General features: G+C 41.8%; 1 protein-coding gene across 2 annotated transcripts; it reads left to right on the top strand.

The window, feature by feature from the left end:
- Positions 1-15688: 15688 nt before the first annotated feature.
- On the top strand, positions 15689-19544 carry LOC133714008 (G-type lectin S-receptor-like serine/threonine-protein kinase At4g27290). Of its 2 annotated transcripts, XM_062140022.1 has the most exons (6): positions 15689-17530; positions 17691-17968; positions 18063-18273; positions 18440-18677; positions 18759-18909; positions 19039-19544. In XM_062140022.1, the coding sequence occupies exons 1-6, from the start codon at positions 16252-16254 to the stop codon at positions 19327-19329; spliced, it is 2448 nt and encodes an 815-aa protein (XP_061996006.1). In that variant the 5' UTR covers positions 15689-16251; the 3' UTR covers positions 19330-19544. The 2 variants fall into 2 exon arrangements, with proteins under 2 accessions (XP_061996006.1, XP_061996008.1); XM_062140024.1 differs by lacking the exon at positions 18759-18909 and having other exon boundaries at positions 19039-19168.
- Positions 19545-20453: the final 909 nt, after the last annotated feature.

Genomic DNA, 20453 nt, shown 5'->3' with positions numbered 1-20453 from the left:
GTTTATGCCTATTCCCATCCCAGAGGGGGCAAGCATTGAGGAACAGCTGGCGATCATCATGGCCAACATCGAGAGGCATAAAGAAAAGCAAGCCAGGGACATGGCCATTTTGATCGCAAAAACAAAGCAGAGGTTTCGCGATTGGGACCTAGAAATTGAGCAGAACGCTCGAGAAGAGGTCATTTATGAGGCTGATTTGCCTATAGGTGGCAATCAACCTAATGGCCTCACTGGTGAGTCACAACCTTACACAGAGGCTGTGCATGGAAAAGGTCATCAACAAGATTGTTCTTCTGACAATACAATTGTCGCTGAACAAATATCTGATTTCTCCACTGATCAAGCCAAATACGTGGCTACTGATCAGATGCATGGGGGGCAAGATGGAGCCCATGTTCATTCTGTTGATCACCAAAAGGAATTTCTTAAAAATTCTGATAGCCAAGCGGTGATTAAATATGATCTAGGCGACCTAATTGTTGTTTTTGAGGCTCTTGATCATGAGAATTCAAACCAACAAGTGCTCGTCTATAATGGCCAATCTGTGGCTAATTCTATGCCAACAAAGATACTTGGGGGGCAAGATTACTCCTCCTACGAGCCAAATTGCTTCCAATTCTTCGACGAGAAGTATCTTTGTTCTTTTCCTACAAGCTCTCACAGGAGGGATTTTTACCCTACAAATTTTGATACATCAGAGCTTGGAATGAAGCATAGATGGCCTCCCCCGTGGTCTTCTAGAGGTTAGCCAAACATGGTGATGCTAGCTTCTTTCTTTCTTTGCTTTTAATTTTCTGTTAATTTTTTCGTTTCTAGTTTTCTTTTAATAAAAAATAAAAAATAAAAAAAAAAGTTGAATTTGGTAAGGGTTTGTGAATCATAACGGAATAGGTGAAGTCTCTTTTGTTAATATTGGCCTAAACTCCTTATTGGTGCCTAGTTCAGGTCCCTTAAGGTTAAGGGCGGCTTTTATTAACACTTGTTGAACTGTCTTCACACTTATGACCTTTCTCATCTTAGTAAGTATAGCCTATGTGAAATGGTGTCTAGAAAGGGGCCGGACAACGTTCATGACAGGTTCTTGAATCCAGAAGTGCGTGCAAATGGGCCTAAACCACTATGTGGGAGTAGCTCATGACAAAATGGATTCTGCCTCTCTTGTTCGCCCTCCCCCACCTGGCCATTTCAGTAAGTTTGCCCAAAGGATTTGAAAGAAAATTTGTGTCTAGGCGACTATACTTGGGCCGCATGTCTAAACCTTGATTCACATTGTCTTATTGAATTCAACTACTTAAAAAAAAAAAAAAAAAAAAATAAAAAAAAAAAAATAATAATAATAATAATAATAATAATAAAATTTAAAAAGTCATAAATACAACTCTTAGGGGGCAATTCTAAGTGTTCCTACACTCGCAAAGCTACTAAGCCGAGTCAGCGGCTCCAGAAACTTTTTCCAGCTTTGCCCTCGCAGGAAAGGCTGAGCTCAAGGGAAATGTAAGAGCCACCACCGTGACCGCCGCCTCCATCGGAAGTAGTCTTCATGTTGCCAAAGATGTCCTCACCATGCATGGGAAACAGAGGAAGGGTTTCAATCTCCATGTTCATAGATCCATAATTGCCATAGTTCCCCATCTGCCCGTTAAAAGCAATCATCACACCAGCGGAAGAAGAAGCAGGTGCAGAATATCCAAAGTTAATATACTGATCCTCATGTTTCCAATTGGTAACTTTGTCATCACCAACAAGCCCTGATCTTTGCATGGGCACATGAACATCCGAAGTGGACCTTTTCTTCTGCTTCTCTCGAGACCTTTGGTTCACGAACCAATAATAGACGTTCTTGAACTCGATCTTGCCGTACCATTTTAGCTGGAGACAGATCCTCTGAACCTGCTCTATAGTTGGGGACCTAACTCCCTTGTTGTAGAAAAGCTCATTGAGGATTCTTATATGATCTGTAGTGGGAGTCCACCTGCTCCGCCTACAAAGCATGTTAGCACTACTCCCGGCTGCTTTGTTGCTTCCTCCATCCTCGGTTGGTTGCTGGGTTTGTGGTTCCATTGGTGATGGATTGAGAGAATGCGAGAATTGAAGAGTGATGATGATGAGTAATTGCTGTTAGAAATATTCGAGTTGATGATATGGTTTTGGGATTGGAAATTTGGGTTTATAATGTGGAGAAAGATATAGGCATGCAAATATCCACCCTTGGATGGACGGTCAAAGAGAAGAGACAAACTAAGTGTCAGTAAAGAGTGATTAAAGTTGCCTTAAATCTCGGAAAATAATGGATTATTGGCGCGTGGGGAAACCGAACGGTTTCCGAGGAGGTAACTGTTCTTTTCACGAGATTATTTTTCATGACTGTTGTTTTTCAACGAGTGATTAGTGCCTTAAATCTCGGAAAAGAAGGAGTTATTGTCGCTAAGAGTTTTGAGTTGGGAGCCAGCAAGTGGATCCAAAAGATACATATGTCCTCAAAAACCTCGCCACGAGGCTCTTTTTGACGCGGAGCATATTTTAAAAGTTCATATTATTTTCAATATACAACTATGGGGGCCTATATTTGGGGCCTTGCGAGACACAATTATTGGCTTCTCACGGATATTTGGATATCAGGATAAGAAAATATTATTGTATTCATAAAGTGGCTTTGCGGCCAAAAGCAATACATTCATTACAAAGCCAAAAGTGGCTAGAATACAAAACAAGAATCTTCGGATTATCTTCTAAATCTTTTCTCAAGTGGAAGCAGCTATGGAATCCAACGTCGGGTTGAGCCGCGCCATTATCTCAAGGAGGGGCAGACTCCAGTAAAAGAAAATGGAGCCTCCAAGCCCCCTCAATTGGAAGCAGCTATGGAATCCAACGCCGGGTTGAGCCGCGCCATTATCTCCTGGAGGGGCAGAGAGTGAAGGAACCAAATATCAGCTTGAGTCTCTGCACCCCCTCTAGCCTTGGTAACCACCATTAGCTGGACGTGAAGTACAGGAACAGCCATTCTGTAGCTTGAACCCATTCCTTCAAAGAGTCCATCCCTTCTCATCCCTCCAAGATTCTATCAAGAAGAGAAAGGGGGAGAAGGAGGTGAGAACCAAAGCCCCTTCCATCTGGAGGGCACAACACGGGCCAGGTCCAGAGGAAAGGAAACAGAGGAGGAAAGATGAACCTCAATTTGGCTTCCCTCCCTTCCCCGATTTGCTCCAAGTGGGGGATCCTAATAAAGATGATCTCGCATGATCGTGGATCTCACACTCGGAGTCCCCTCGTGTTTCTAAACCAATCTGAAGCCTGGCATTGTTGTTGCAAGATTTCAGAAAAGCGAAACAAGGGGTTGCCTAAGATTACGCCATAAGGCCTAACCCAGGCTTAAGATTACGCCATAAAGCCTAAAATTTAGAGGCTAAAGGTCATTTCATGAGGGGAATATTTGTGAAGAAGGAGAAAGAGAAGCAAGGACTGAAAGGCCATTTCTTGAATGTTTCAGAAAATTTGTTGTGAGTATTCCTTGCCCAAAATACAACTATTTAAAGGGACTTCAGGAAAATCCCCACCCTTGGATGGATGGTTAAAGAGTCAAACCGATGTCAGTAAATCGAGATTAGTGATTCCAAATCTCGGGAAAAAAGGGACTAGCAGCATGTGAGGAGCGATTTTTTGAGGAGTTAGCTATTATTAGAGGATTAATAGCATGTGGGGAAACCGAACGGTTTTCGAGGAGGTAACTGTTCTATTCACGAGATTATTTTTTCACGACCGTTGTTTTTCAACGAGTGATTAATGCCTTAAATCTCGGAAAAGAAGGGATTATTGACGTGTAAGGAGACCGAACAGTTTTCGAGGGGGCCTACAGAGATTGGCCCATGAAGCTCAATTTCAAGCAAAGTTCCTCCACGCGGAGATTCGCCGCAATAGCACTAGCTTCGGCCTGAGTGGCCCGTTCTCTGAGATGGGCCAGGTTGCGGCCCATTTCTTCAGAAGCAGCCAGAGGTTCATCGAGTTGGGCTTCTTCTGTAGCAATCGCGTTTTCAACAAAGGCTAAACCTGTATGGAGGTCCTCGATCCGAAGTTTGAAGTCGGACCTTTGGATTTGTAGTTCCCGCAGGCGGTTGGTTCGCTCATTTAAAATACCGCGAGAGATGTCCATTTCTCGAGAGAGGCTATTCAAAGCCTCTCGAGTGTCGTGAGCCTGGGCGTTCGCGGCCGGTTGACGTTGGCGGGCCTCACCAAGTTCATTCAGCAGATCGTCAATGGCATTAAATTGCTGCAGGGTCAATGCCTTCTCCTGGCAAAGATACCTTAGGGCTTCCAAGACTCGCGAGAGGATGTCAGTCTCCAATACCTGAGGACCCAGATGTTCGTGAAGCACCATTTTAGCCTCATCCACAGCAGAAGGAGGAGTTACCTCTAACACCCTCATCAATCTCTCGAATCTGGTAGGAGGCGGCGGAGGCGCCACAGGATCACGAACCACCAATGCAAAAGGGTGGACAGCTTCCTCAGTTTCTTCATCTTCAATAGGTTGGTCTGTCCCTTCAGCCGCGGGAGAATCTGGAAACTCAACTCGCGGCTCACCATGGGCAAGTGGAGCAGATTCAAGCACAGGGCCCTCGGCTTCGACGGTTGTCTCATTTATTCGCAAGACTTAGGGGGCACCACCACCGTCAGTATCATTTTTCATCTCTTGGGCGACTGTCCGACCGATTGGACCCTCAACGTTTGTAGCCACCTCCTCGGTACAAACAGAATCCTGGTTAGATTCAGAAATGTCAGAGAGTGGGGTTGGATCAAAAGGGAAATGGAAAGCATTGGCCAACAGTGGCTTACCTCTCGAGTTGTCGGGTCAATATCTGGTACGTGGTCACCAAGAGGAAGAGGCCTCACTTCATTCACCTCTTGGACCTTTAGTGCCGCGAGAATCTCTGTCGTCATCAGTTCCTCATAAGTGGCAGAATCCTCAGAGTGGCTTTCCACACTTTCATGCTCCGAGGAGTCGTCATCGGAGATCGTTATTAGAATGGTAGGACCTTGCAGATGCTCTGTAGATGTGGGAGACGGAAGAGGCGCCACGGGGTTAGTTGATGCTTGAACTAGCGAGAGAGTTGGCTTTTCTACAGTGGCTGAGGGTCCAGCCTCGCTCAAGCGAGAGGGATTAGTGGTCCTTTGACGGACCTGTCAAAAGATACATAGGGAAGATCCTGCCCAGATTCTAAAATTTAAAAAGGATAAGACGGGGTCGGAGTTTACCAATCGCATTCCCAGAGGTTCGTCATCTTCAAAACTCTCTTCGACGAATTGAGCTCGATTGCGTTTGCAAGCAAAGACAGCAGTGGCCTGTACGAGAAAAGAGTCATAACTCAAAAAGGGAGGAAGCACCAAATATACAAGTTTGGGATCATTCTTAACTAAATTACCTCAGCGGGATCTTCATCATGCGAAGACTCTCCCTCAGAAGTCTCCTCTGCTATTGCCTTTTGTTTCCCCGCCTGAACAGAGGCTATCCTGCTCCAGGTAGTTTGCTGCAAAACACACTCAAGAATAAGAGCGAGAAAATCAACACAAGAAAAAAGAATGGTGAAGAAAGACAAAAACTTACTGTTGCCCTAGGCTCGTGGATTTGTATCCCTGGACGCGATGAGCGAGAAGGTAGAATAGGTCGCGGGGGTTGTGCTGCAGGGTTGGAGAAGCGCTCAAGAATCTTGCGGTCCTCCGGACCAGGACTACTCATGCCACGAAAGATCAGGACGAAGAGTTCGTCATGTGGCAGGTCCCAACAGTTCACGGACACTTCTTTCCACCAATCAGCATAATCATCGTCGACATCGTTGAGGGGGTACAGCGCTCTGACCCAAGGGGGAATCACTATCAAAGTAAACTGACTCTGAAAGGGGGCAGACCCAGGTGGGGATAATCTCCGCCAAGAGGTGTAGTAATTGGCAGAATCAACCAGAGGCCAGGGTACCAACTGGGCCAACCCAAATTGGCGAGCAAAATGGTTAGGGGCATAGAGCTCATAACTTACGCGTTCAGTGGCAAGACGAATATCCAAGCAGGAGATGGCGCGACCAAAGGTCAGGAAGGCTCTTTCGCTATGATCCCGTCCACTGGGCAGAAAGCCATCATCAAGGGGAGGAGGGAATCGCCTAGAAAGGACTATTTTTGGGTCCGGCATCTCTCCCAGCAAGTACAAGTAAATAAAACACTCGGAGTAGGGTGGAGCTCGATACCTTACGTTGCGGCAAAGCCAGTTCCCCAAAAGGGAATCAACTGGAGGTTCCTTTGGAATATCACTGCGACGGAAGAGAGGGAAATAAATCTGCAGCCAAAAGGCAAGGATCCAGAAGGGGCCACTAATTTCGGTATCAAATGGGCGCATTACGGCTCTATAAAGGGAGCGATATAACGCACCCAATACAGGTTGCCCAAGGCCAACGCAAATACCATTGTAGAGAGCAGTGGCCAGAGAATTCCAAGGTCCAGTAGGTTTGTTGGAAGAAATGCAAAAGATAAATTTGCAAAGCCAGAATTCCAGGAATGCGATACCTCCTGTATGGTCACGCCGAGTGCAGTAATATTCGCGCCAGGATGGGTAGGATCTGCTGTGATGCCCTCGATCAGCCATATCCATTCTCAAAGAAAATTGAGTGCCATCAAACTGACCATGCACATAGGGGTCAAAGTCAATGGGCAACCCCGTGATGGTAAGAACATCCAGCAGAGTTATGCTCATTTGCCCAAACCGGAAATCGAATGTATTGCTGGAGGTGTTCCAGAAGCAAAGAGCGGCAGCTAGCGGTGCAGGGCTAGTATTATTGGGAAGACAGAAGCATAGATCGATGGTTTGGGTGATACCCACCGCATCCCATCGGGCCAAATCTCTCGCTCGGACCTCCTGATACCAAATATTTTCCTCGGGAGCGACGGTAGGCCAGTAGCCCACTTTCTTCCTTGGTCCCCAACTGCTAAAATCACCAGGCACCTGCCGAAGAGCCGCTATGGGACGGCGGATGGGAAGCCCATAATAGGCCATAGCATCATCTGGCAAACGATCGCGAGGTGTGGGACCCAGACTCGCTTGACTATCACCGCCACCAAAGCCCATCAGTCGACTTCTCTCCTCTCCGTTCTGACTTCTACATCGAACACTCATGTTAGTTCGCCAGGCGAATGCGGCTTTCTCAGTGATTTCATCTGCCTGATCGATAACGAATGGTTTCTTGGATGCCATTTCTAGGTCGCAAGGAATACTTCTCCAATACGCTTTGATTTATAGCTCAAATATGTTTGGAGATTAATTTATTAGCTGGGCCAGTGAGTGGCCCTAGTTGATAATTAATGAGTCATTATTCCATCTTGAGAATCGCATCTAAGGCGACAGTGAAGATACTTCTCCAATACGCTTTGATTTATAGCTCAAATATGTTTGGAGATTAATTTATTAGCTGGGCCAGTGAGTGGCCCTAGTTGATAATTAATGAGTCATTATTCCATCTTGAGAATCGCATCTAAGGCGACAGTGAAGATATTCCACCTTTTCCTACCACCGCAGGGCCAGCATAGTGGCCTGATGTTTTTTAAAACATGATTAAAACCGATGCGGTTTTAGATGCTAAAGTTGCAGCAAAATATGGTGGTTTCAATTGGTCACACGTCATGATGACGATAGCCATGATCCAATCATCCTCTTTGGCATAAGACTCGCGAAGGATTAAATGAAAGCAAACAGTTTGCTATTTTGCATCTTATTTCGCCAAGTACTATAGGCCTTGATCTAGCCAGGAAAGCGGCTCCAACACCTACATTTGAAAAAATCAACAGAGAGCCAGCAAACAAGGTAGATACTTGTTGCTATACACATGGCGAAGCTACCACCAAGGAAGAGAAGGATCCTCATTCGTGATCAAAAGCAGTCTCCTTCGCATGGGGGGCACGCTAAAGTTTTGATTGCCTACAACCTGCCCAAGTTTCGCTAGATCCATGGGGGGGCAATAAAGTTGGCAAAGGAAGCGTCAGTTCATGCCAAAGGCAATTCAGTAGTGGCATTCAAGCTTTATGGCCTATTTAGAGGCCTATATGGAAACAGTCAAGCCAATACAAGTGGCTTTGGAACAACGACTTTGAAGCAACGACATTATAAGAGTAGTGTTGATTTAAGACCTCTTTAGTCAAGACGAGGACCTTTGACTTCGAGGTCTGGGGGGCAATGTTTGGACCCAAAATGAATATTTTGGCCTGACAAGGCACGTCTTGGAGAAATTGAGCCAATATCAGTGGCTCAAGCTATATATTGTCGACAAGCTCGAAATATATATTTAGAGGCTAAATAAAGCCTACTATGGAAGTATGACAAGTCAACTTTAGCATATTTTCCTACTTCGGCTAGGAAAAACCGAGCTAGATAAGGAAGGAGGGGTGGCAGACTAACCATATGAAATCGAAATGTGCTGAAACTTTCCAGATCCATTCTAGACAGCCCAATGATCATTTCTTATGAAGAGTGCAAGAGCTTTTTTTGAGTGGAAGGCCTTCAAACAATCAGCCCAATTTTCTACAGAAGCAAAACTGGAAAACTGGACCTGTAAGAGGTCCAGCAGCATTTTCGGCCCAACCACATGGAAGAAAGCTCTGCAATTTGGTCAGCATGATCTAGATTCATAGTGGAACATTTTTTATGAAGACATCATGGCCAGAATCTGAATTTCTGATGGAGATATACATGAAGGAATAAAGGAGCCGAAAGTGCTTCCTTATCTCCCAAATTCATCATTCCTATTAGTGCTCCACCTCCATCTCCACCTCCCTTATCTCCCAAATTCATCATTCCTATTAGTGCTCCACCTACACCTCCACCTCCCTTATCTCCAATTAGTGCTCCACTTTCATTTGTTTAATGCCAAAGTAGTTGGCATGGTAGCCTATAAATAGAGGTTACATTGAAACACAATGCACACATTCACATTCAACAACAACATCTCTAAGATGATCTAAGTTCTCTCTAGAGCAAACCTCTCTAAGAGCAACTCCTCTCCTTCTCTTTCTCTTAGCGGTGATCACACTCCTAGTCCTAGTCTTCTCAGAAGCCGACCTTCAGTGCCACCAAACCCTCTGTCAACATGCTTCGGTCCTAGTCTCCTCGGGAGCCGACGGTAGTGTCGCGACCACAACGGTTACAGAACCAGCCAAGCAAGGGTAACACCCTAGCAACCCAGCCAAGCTAAAGTCACGCTTTAGCAAGATCTCAACATTTCCCGGTGATGTCGCTCTGCTCGATCTACAATATTGAGTATCGATTGTGTTAACAAGAAGCTCAGCAAAAGTCCTCGCCACGAGGCACAAAGAATCCCACGACGAGGTTGGTGCTCTCCTCGTCTACAATCGCTTGAAAGAAGTCAGGTCAAGGGACACCCCCGACGACCGCACCCGAACGGTGCTGGCACGCCCGCGCAGAAAAGAGACTGTTGACCAGCTGCAACAAAATTGGAGCCAAACAGGAAACTTGACTATTCACATGGCTCGCGTTATTGTTCCCTCTCGCGTAATACTTGGTAATCAAGCAAAAAAATCACCATTAATTGTCAAATATTTGATAATTACTAGTATATCAAGGAATATCCATATTTGTTTCAAGATTGCTTGGCCTCCAAGTAGGCTTTATTGAGCCTCTAAACAATATATTCTGAACTTGTCGAAAATATATAGGTTGGGCCACGGATATTGGCCCGGTTCTCTTCGAGTCCCCCTTGTCGGGAAAAAATGTTAATTTTGGGTTCAAACATTGCCCCCCAGACCTCGAAGTCAACGTTCCTCGTCTTGACTGAAGAGGTCTTGAGTCAGCACTTGTTCTTGCAATAATGTCGCTCTAAAGCCACTTGCATTGGCTTAACTGATATCACTGGACTGATTAAGTATAAAATTGAAATCATTTGATTGATTCAGTATATATAAGCCTCTAAATAGGCCATGAAGCTTGAATGCCATCAAGAAGTCTTTATGGACAGATCTCTCATAGACCTGTATAGGAAAAGACCGCAGGTATTGGCCTTGAACGTTAATGATCAAACACGTATTCCGGATGGACTAGCTTGATCGTAATAAGTTTCCAAAACCACACTTTGGCTTTGACAGCTATTGTGATCCAGGCTTAGATATGTATAAACATATAGGCTAATTAGTAAAGCCTCATTGTTTGTAATGGACAAGAGTCTGCTGTAGCTATGCATGGCTTAGTCTACTATTGCACAGAGTTAGCCGCAAGTAGCCATGAGTTTGACCAAGAAGCAATGTTGCAGGTTGTTTTCATGTAAAACAACAATTCATGCACATGACACCTGTTCACCACTTCAGATGCAAATCATGCAATTAATTCTCAAGATGGGATAAAGGCCATGTAACTTGAATTAATTATCAACTAGAGCCACTTGCTGGCTCAGCTAATAAATTAATCTCCAAACAAATCCCAGCCACAATTGCAAATCAAAGTGCAATGCGAAAGACTACTGTGGAGCAAAACTAAGAACTTTCCTTGGTAGTTTTGGCTCGCGAGCTCTTATTCGCTGTATGTTCATCTTGTCTCAATTCGCAGACTTCATGCGATTAATAGCTTGCTGCGAAAGTTTTCTCTTGCTGCGAAGGTTGTTTCAGAAAGTAAAAATTTGATTAAGGCCACAGGTGTTGGCCTCAGTGATAATATTAAGACAAAACAAGCCTTCATGACACGTGAACACATGAGTTTTAATCATACTCTTTTAAAAAACATCAAGCCACTATGCTGGCCCTACGTCTGTAGGGAAAGGTGCAATGCCATCATTCAATTAAAGAGCAATCGTGCTTTGCAGGAGATTCAAGATGGAACTTTGATGGAACTTTGATAGGCAGACCATTCGCCTCTTCTTGGAATGACACGTATCAAAAGAAGATTGATGAATATCCCATCCACTTTTTGACCAAATGAATCCTGGCTTTGTTCGCCAGAAAAACTTTGGTGACAATGTTCCTCACGAACATTCAGCGACTTCTGATATCTTTCGCGAACTAACTTTCTGGGGTGGATACTATCATTATTATTTCTGGACTCTTCGCGGTGACCAATCTCTCTTTGCAGAGTGTTTTACACCCGTGTCATCATTACAAAAGGCTTCTTCCTTATAAACTCATCACTTCTTTCAATGAAGGCTAGGTGTCATCGGCAAGTGCTGACAATTAAGCCAGCTAGCAGTAACTTAGAATTGTTCATACCAAAGCAGAGGGATACATATATCAATGAATGAATTATGGCTCAATGCAAGAATTATAATGCATGCACGGTTGCACCTATTAATGCTGCATGCAGTGGCGGATCCAAGATCCGAGAGTTGTCTAGGCTAATTAGAAGTACACTAAATTTTTTTTAATTTTTTTTATAGGTTTGGAACCCAGTGGGAGGCTCATCCTCACGCCTTTATTATTTTCAATCAAAACATACAACGAAGGGGACATAAAACCAAACTCCGTAAATTAAAAACTACAAGCTAAAAAATATAAAGTTAGTAACACTAACAAGTCAACAACAGTCAATTAAGTCCGAAAACGCTGCATTAGTTAGCCTCATAATATCAAATAGCTCCCCTTTTTTCTACAGTTCTGACGCAATCGGAAAGATCACCTAGGTTTACAAGCAATAAACCTAAAACAAAGGTTCTGGAGTCCAGCAGAGATAAAAGAGAAAAATCTCAATCTGATTGATAATATGATAAAAGATAGTTCTACAGCCGTTTAAGGTTGCTTATATATGAGAAAAGAAACCCTAGGGCGACTAACAATAAAACCCTAAAGCCCACGGGTAAAATAAAACAAACCCAAAACAAACTAGGAAAACAAGAATTCAGTAAATTACATTTTTGAGGCCCTAAAAGACTCCGAAAGCCAGAAAAAGCCCACACATCATGGCACAGCGACGAGTTTCGTTCCTGGCGTGATTCCCTTTCCGAAAATAGCAGCACGCTCCAATCAGACACCAAGGTATGGCGTGGCTACTAGTGACTTTCGTTTTCCTCCTTTGCACGATCAAGCTGCTCTTTAAATTGGACTGTCATCCGTTCTGCATCAGTAGCCTCATATTATCTACACAAACACCATACACAAGCAAGACAGATTTAAAAGAGATAGCCGAGTAGCCGACTAAGCCGAGTGAAACAAACCCAAAAGGCCAAAACCGATATCCCCTAATTCCTAAACAAATCCAACAATCCCAATCATCAACTTATACCCAAAACTCAAAATCCCAACTCACAATTCATGGAGCCATGGAGGGCCAGAAGTCCAGAACGTACTCTTCCAGAAACCCAGGCAATCAGCCAATCACTCGGTCACTCCAGTCTGCAACTCTGCAAGAAGCCAAGAATCTCCTCAAATCTGCAAATCGAACAAGATACCCAGTGAAATGGAATATGCCCAGTGAACCCACATTAAGAAAATTGAACAAGATACGAAATTGGCGTAAAGGAGACTAGGAGAGTGAGAGAAACCTTGGGCAGTTGGGCATTAGATCGGGCAATGGAAGGGAGAGGTGGAGATTGGAGAAGAAAAGGCGGAGCCGCCGGCCGCGGAGGGTCTGATACTCTGATATTTCCGATGAGTGAAAAATAGGCGAGGACTGAGGAGGCGAAGAGAGGAGAGAACGTCTCGAAGCTGTGGCTGGGGGAGAACGCGGCTTTACCTCCCTTTTTTTTTATCTTTTTTTTTCTTTGGGTATGGGCTGAAATTAGATAGATACATATATACTTGATCGTTTTTAGCCCAAAAAACTGTCTAGGCTTGAGCCCATATAGCCCACCATGTAGATCAGCCCCTGGCTGCATGTACACATGTTGGACCGCCGCGTACTCTCCTTAATTATATGTGAACAGCGAACACATATAAGTCACCAGTCTTCCTTTGCGAACCGTTCAGTTGCGAGGCCACATGTATATTGAAGCCTCCTCGCTGCAAACAAGTCGCAACCCTTTTTTTTTTTTTTTCGCCACAATTATTGGCAAAAATATTGATTTGACCTCTTTCATTGCTGATACCATACTAGGCATATTAAATGCCTCTTGTATATGTGCCCAGGCCAAAACCAATGGCCTCTAAGTATATCAGAAAGTTCAAGCCATTGTTAGGCAAGAACACAATTTTTGCATCCTCCGCGACGCACAAACTTGAAACTCTTTTTGTATTTTTGTATTTTTGTATTTTTGTATTTTTGTATTTTTGTATTTTTGTATTTTTTTTTTTAAATAACGAAAAGATGCAAACTGAAAATTGACAGGAAATTAAAAGCAAAGAAAGAAAGAAGCTAGCAGCAACACGTTTGGCTAACCTCTAGAAGGTCACGGGGGAGGCCATCTATGCTTCACTCCAAACTCCGATGTGTCAAAATTTATAGCATGAAAACCCCTCTTGCGGGAGCTTGCATGTCTCTTGATTTTAATCACACCATAAGTGCAAAGCAGAGTCGCAGAGACATGCATATGAAACAATTGTAAAAACAAAGATAGCATCAGGTAGACAATTCAAGGCTGACGATGCCAAGTCACAACAGATACATTGTGGTGAATGAAGGACATTTGTTTTGGTGGTTGTTATTGAGAGGCTGCCCAAAACACATCACAGTTGTGACTTTTATTCCCTGTAATTTTGTCAGGTTCTACTTTCAGAAATAGTTGGTGTATAATTGGAAATCAATTTGAAACGTCTAGGTCTCTCTTTTTGCCTTTATTGGACGCGATTTGTACATAGGGATGACAAAAATCCCCAGCGGGGCGGAGCTCCATTGGATACCCGCCCCTAATGGGGGGAGAATTCGGAGACAAATGGGGAATGGGGATGGGGATCCCCAATCCCCACTATCTAAGATTGGGGATGGGGCGGGGATGGTATTGTGATCTCCATCCCCAAACCCGCCCCAATAATATATACATATATTTAACTTATATATATTTTAATTTATTGTTTATAATATAAATCGCAAATATATACATTTATTACTTTATTTTAATATCTACACTTTTATTTTAATGATGTTTTGACTTTTGCACTCATTGAATTATGATTTATGAATTTAATATTTTAAATTTATTTGTTGTAGATTTTGATTTTAAAAAATGCAATATGAGAAAAAATTATTTTATTTATTAAATTCTTATTGGGGATTTGGGGCGGGTTTGGAGACTTAGTCCCCAATGGGGATGGGGACGGGGAATCCCCAATATATTTTTATTGGGGATTGGGGCGGGGATGGGGGTAGAGAATGACCCCAGATAGGGATGGTATTGTGATCCCCATCCCCAACCCGCCCCATTGACATCCCTATTTGTACACCTGTTTTAGAGATCATAATTAGGAAAAATCATTCTTCACGACCCCATTTCCAAGCGATATATGATTAAATATTTTCTATAATAATTTCGTGCTTGAACCCCCCATATTGACATAGTAGTATAGGCTTTCCACAAATTGAGAGTTGGCTATCATGTCAATCCTTAAGTATTGTTTCCATTAGTTCAGATTTATTTTCATATTCTTTCATAACCTAAATATTGTTAAGATTAAGAGCCCCTGCTGTGAAAACAAAAAAGTTTGTGACGCTGAAATAGGCCTCCCGATAGATTGGCTAAAATCGAAAATGTCTTTTTATCTCATACGTACTACTATTTCGATACGTAATCTAAGGGTTAAAAAAATAAAAAATAAAAAATAAAAAAAAATTTCATATCGAATTCAAAGTGCCATGCTATTATTACTTAATATCTTCCATGAGATTTGGTTATCCCTTCCTATTCTTAATAACTATAAATGCCTGAACCATGAAGTCTCTTGTGACTCATCAAATAGATAGATGAATTTTCGAATTGTTTAAGAAAAAAGTGATCCATTTTCTCGTCCTATGTTATGAATAAACCTTTTTTTGTAAAATCTCGTCTACTAATCTATCGCGAGCACATCCGGACATTCGGTAAAGACATGTTGTCCGCCTAAAAGATCTCATTTCCACCCCAAGCATTTTTTTTTTTTTTTTTTGTAATTTAAATATTTTCAATAATAATTTCGCGCTTGGACCACCCATATTGACATAGTAGTGGAGGCTTTCCATAAATTGAGATTTGGCTATCATGTCAACCCTTAAGTATTGTTACCAGTAGTTCGATTCTTCTTTGTACAAGTTTTGAACTCTAATGTGAATCATGATTTTGGTTAGTGGTATTCTCATCAGTTGTTAATATATAGCTTTGTGCAGGCAACTGTAATGATAATTGTCTCATTCCATTTTCTTTGACAACCGAGTATGGACCTCCAACAAAGGATTAATGTACTTCCTTTGTTCTCCATAGATAGCTTGAGTTCTTTTGTTGGTAGATATAGCTAAAGAGAATATTAGTAGCAGTTTCATTCTTCCTTTTTTTTAAAACACCAGCGTCTATAATATGTAAATGATAAAATTTTCAGTTTAACATTTCTTAGCTTATGGTTGCAACTCCATTACAAACAAATTTGAGGAAAAGAAAAAACAAACCCGCAGCATCGTGCGGGAATAATACCTAGTTCAAAACCAAACTTCAGAATGCATGTTACCAGCCGTGTATGTATATTATAGTATATAGTATATAGTTATATACTGTATATATAGGTACGTCCGCATGCCTTTGTGGACTAGCAAGTCCTCGCGACTCATTTAGTCATTTGTAGACTTGGAGGCTTAGACAAATAGTAGAGATGTAATTGTCTCTGTTAAGAATCTATAAATCGGGATGGATGCATCTCCTCTGTCCTTTCGTGTACTGGTCCGGTTTTTTCTTGCTTTCCCATTGATTAATTGATAAGTATCTTAATTTTTGCTTTCAGCTGATGTGGACGATTTTGTCTGCCAATGATCGTCTCCACAGCAATTTTCTGCTTTGCTGAATTTGAAACCACCCGCTTTCCTTGAACTCATATGGAGATCGGGGTTCTGGGTTCATAGGTTAATTCCCTTAGAGTAATATGCAGATCTGATATCTTGTGGGTTGTGAGTTGGTAGTTTTCTGACCAATTTTTGGGTTTAATTTGTTCCTCAGTTTCATTCTTTTCTGGGATTTTTGTGGTGGTTTTTTCATTTTCTGGGTTGTTAGTGGCCGATGTAGTCTCTAGTCTCATCTATGAACTTACACTAGCTAGCTTCAGTGAGTACAAATTATATTTACCTTTTAGTCTGAAGGCAAGAACCTTTTTTTTCTTCCTCTGTCTCACTGTTTCCGAATGGGGTGGCTCTTGTGTTACCTTGTAACAGTGCTCTTATCTCATATCCTGCCATTCTGTACCTGCCAAGACAAAATTGTACCAGGACAGCATATCAGTGGTAACCTGACTTTGGTTTCTTCCCTTGGGACCTTTTCATTAGGCTTCTTCAATCCTGAAAATTCTACTAAATACTTCCTTGCTATACGATTCAACAAATTCCCAACTACTGCATTAGTATGGGTAGCTAATAGAGAATCTCCACTTGTTTCTCCGGGTTTCTTTATGCTCAGCAGTGATGGAAATCTTGTGGTGTTGGATCAGACTAGAAAACTTGTCTGGTCAACTAAAGCATCCGTATCTGCTTCTGCAATGAATCACACAACTGGATTACTAGAGGATACCGGAAACCTTGTTCTGAGCTTTGAAGAAGTCACTTTGTGGCAGAGCTTCGATCATCCCTCTGATACTATGTTGCCTGGCATTAAGATTAGCTTGAACAAAACGACTGGCCAACAAAGGCGCCTTACATCCTGGGAAGCGCTTGATGATCCACAACCCGGAAAGTTCACCTTCGGCATAGATCCTAAAGTACCAGTTCAGTCCTTTGTCTGGAAGGAAACTACTCCGTATGCTAGAAGTTCTGTGTACGTTGGCCAGGATACAAGAACACAGTTTCAAAATCCAGCTGGAACTGCGTTTTTCTATTCATACAACTTTGATGTTGATGAGGTTTATCTTACTTGCAGTGTCTCGGATAGCTCAGTAAAATGGAGGGCCTGGTTGGATCCCACGGGGCAACTTAAACAGCAGTTGTGGCAGAATTCTAGTAAAACGTGGTTGGAAGCAGGGAATTCATGGCCCGTTGATATCTGTGATTTTTATGCTCATTGCGGTCCCAATAGTGCCTGTCGTAGAGGTGAACCCCTGTCATCACCATGCAAGTGTTTGACTGGTTTTACAGCCAAGTTTCCGAACCAATCGGCGGTAGGGGATTGGTCCAGTGGCTGCATTAGGGAAAAGGTGTTGACATGTGGTAACGGCATACAAGGTCACTTTTCAAAGCTTGAAAAGGTGAAACTGCCGGATCATTTTGTTCTGTTAGAGAATAGGAGTATGAGCGAGTGTGACTCTGAATGCCAGCAGAACTGTTCTTGTACAGCTTATGCTTATGTAAATGGGACAGATGGAAGTAATATTGGGACTTGTTTGGCATGGTTTGGCGAATTACTGGATCTAGTAGAGAATAAAACTTATGGTGCAAATGATATTTATATTCGTGTTCATGGCTCCGAACTAGGTATGTATTTCGTTTTTTGCTATTTTCTTTGTGGATGTGTGAGGTAAATTCCTTGGCATACTGTTAAGTTGAGATTAAACTCATTGGCCAGAAACTGACCATTACTTAGAGCTACCTTTATATTAATAGTTGACCACCAGATCATTTGTCTGTTTTGCAGGCAAAAAGGGTCTTTCCGTTAATTCCTTGAAGCGGACCCTTGTAATTGCAATAGTCTCTGCAGCAGCAGTTGGATTGCTTACAATAACTTTTGGCTATTTCTTTTGGAAGAAAAAATTGGAAAAGAAAGGTAAGCAGAATATAAGTAATGTTAGTGCAGGAGGTGGGAAGAATGATACAGAATTACCACTCTTCAGTTTAAGGAGTATGCTAGCTGCTACAAACAACTTCTCTGAAGCGAATAAGCTTGGAGAGGGGGGGTTCGGCCCTGTTTATAAGGTGACACTTCTTCATTTTGGTACTTTCCCCTTGTTAGTTTCCTAAATTAGTTTTGAGGGTAAGGTTTGGTTGTCTTTGCTTTGTTTCACTATAGGGAATTTTGCCAGAAAATCAAGAAGTGGCCATAAAGAGGCTATCAAAGAAGTCTGGGCAAGGACATCATGAGTTCAAGAATGAGTTGAAACTTATAGCCAAACTCCAGCATACCAATCTTGTAAGGCTATTGGGTTGTTGTATGGAAGGAGATGAAATGATATTGATCTATGAATACATGTCTAATCGAAGTTTGGACAAATTTTTGTTTGGTATGTATGCTTATGACTTTTAAGATTAAATTTTTGACAATGTGACGTCAAGTTTGAATTCTGCTATTTCTTTTGTTCTTTTATCCTATCCTTTACAACTTTTCGTATGAATGCAATTCAACATTCTACTAATTCTGCTTCTCCTTCTTTATGATCTGTTCAACAGATGCCTTTGAAAAGACAAAGTTAGATTGGGATACACGCTTTCGAATTATACAAGGTATTGCTCAAGGAGTACTATATATCCACAAGTACTCTAGATTGAAAATCATCCACAGAGATCTAAAAGCAAGCAATGTTCTGTTGGACGGAACAATGAACCCCAAAGTGTCTGACTTTGGAATGGCGAGAATTTTTGATATAAATCAAATTGAAGCAAATACTAACAAGATTGTTGGAACATAGTAAGTGTATATAGCCCATGATTTCTATCATCTAAACTTTTAAAATCAATATTGATGCTCATTCCTATCCTATTCTTGCAGCGGCTATATGTCTCCTGAATATGCACTCTTTGGTCATTTCTCCGAGAAATTGGATGTATTTAGTTTCGGAGTATTGTTGTTAGAGATTGTAAGCGGAAAGAAGAATGCTTCTTTTTATAGCTTTGAAAATTCACTAACACTTGCTCAATGGGTAAGTACAAGAAATTACTTGTTTGTTTCTACATTGTTTTTAAGCCTTGCATTTTAATTATGCAATTTTTAGACATGGTGAATCGGAATGCAATAGGAAGATTAATAGGATTATTTGTGTAAATCTTAGGTATGGGAATTATGGAAAGAAGGTAGAGGAGTGGAGGTAATTGACGCATCAGTAAGGGAAACATGCCGGATTCATGAAGCTTTGAGGTGTATCCATGTCGGGCTTTTGTGCGTTCAAGAAGCTCCAGTTGATCGACCAACAATGTCATCCGTGATTCATATGCTCGAGGTTGACGAAGCTACATCACTTCCACCCTTCAAAGAACCAGCTTTTTCAACCTGTAGAAATTCAAGTCCTGTTACCATTTTTTCTGACAATGTAATCACCATTACTTTGCCAGAACCTCGATAGAGCTTAATAATGTTTGCATTGAAAGTCGGATATTAAAAAAAAAAAAAAAAAACAGGTATTGACATGTCCATTGCTTAGCTCATGCTTAATTAGCATGGGCCTCATCAATTGTATGTCCACGTTTCCTTTTTTGTGCTTCACAAGTGGAAGCCTCGTTTGTACTGAATCGAAATTGGAGGGAGGGAAGCATTTGCCGTTCACGGCACTTCTATGCTGGCTTGGTCGTGTGTTGTCAATATCCTTAATTTCGGTTCTCAAATTGATCTTGTATTTCTCTTTCTTCTGGATAAGGAAATGTTGGCTGATTACTAATTTTTAAGAATTTCTTAAGAATAAAAATTGTTTGGTAAAAAATTTCAAAGTGTTGAAGGATATTCAATTTAGCACATGACCAAAGAAATATCAAAGTGCTGATTATATGTAATTTGTTATATTCAATTCATGTGTGCCTTACCAAACTAGAATTACTTTTCTATTGTTGTAATAGGAGAATATTGTTCTAGATTTCTAGTTCTAATTAGAATAGGATTTCTTGTACTCGATTATGTACTTGTACTTAGGGGCTCCTATTATCAATGAAAGACACAACTATTCTCCCAATTCTCTCTAAAATTCTCTTTTCCTTAATTACGTTATCAGCACGAGACCTAACCCTGAATCAGAAAGCCATAAAATCCCCTTGTTCTCTCATCTTGTCGTGATACCCTAGAACCCTATCCTAGGACTACCTCGAGTGCACCCTTGTGCCGCGCCACCACCTCCTGAGCGTCACCATCTAGCATGCTCCTGGATCGAAGCAGCCCCTACAATCCTATACGCTTGCACCAACACGCGCACGTATAAAGGTTTCAAGCTTCAAATTTTACAAGTAAGTTTTTACATTAAAGTTCCCGTTTATGAAATTTAAATTAAATTTTATTTTTTCTCGGGGACTTCCAAAATCTCTTCTTCTTAATCCCACCTTTGTTAGGATTGATACATTGTTGCAATCCCTTCATATTTTATCTATATATTGTCGTTAAATTATGTTTATATATACTATAATTATATATTGTATTTAGCAATAAAGTTGATCTGGGGCTAACCAATCCCCACTTTTGTAACAGTAAGAATCGAGAGACATG

Source organism: Rosa rugosa, chromosome 6 (genome assembly GCF_958449725.1).
Source record: "Rosa rugosa chromosome 6, drRosRugo1.1, whole genome shotgun sequence".
In the NCBI taxonomy this organism is placed as follows: Eukaryota; Viridiplantae; Streptophyta; class Magnoliopsida; order Rosales; family Rosaceae; genus Rosa; species Rosa rugosa.
The sequence above is the reverse complement of the archived record's forward strand: the minus strand, read 5'-3'. Positions and strand labels throughout refer to the sequence as shown.

Coding starts and splice junctions, on each gene's coding strand:
- LOC133714008 (XM_062140022.1), top strand. CDS start 16,252: ATGGGGTGGCTCTTGTGTTACCTTGTAACAGTGCTCTTATCTCATATC. Junction 17,969..18,062: donor GGTTCGGCCCTGTTTATAAG/GTGACACTTCTT, acceptor GTTTCACTATAG/GGAATTTTGCCAGAAAATCA. Junction 18,678..18,758: donor AACAAGATTGTTGGAACATA/GTAAGTGTATAT, acceptor CTATTCTTGCAG/CGGCTATATGTCTCCTGAAT.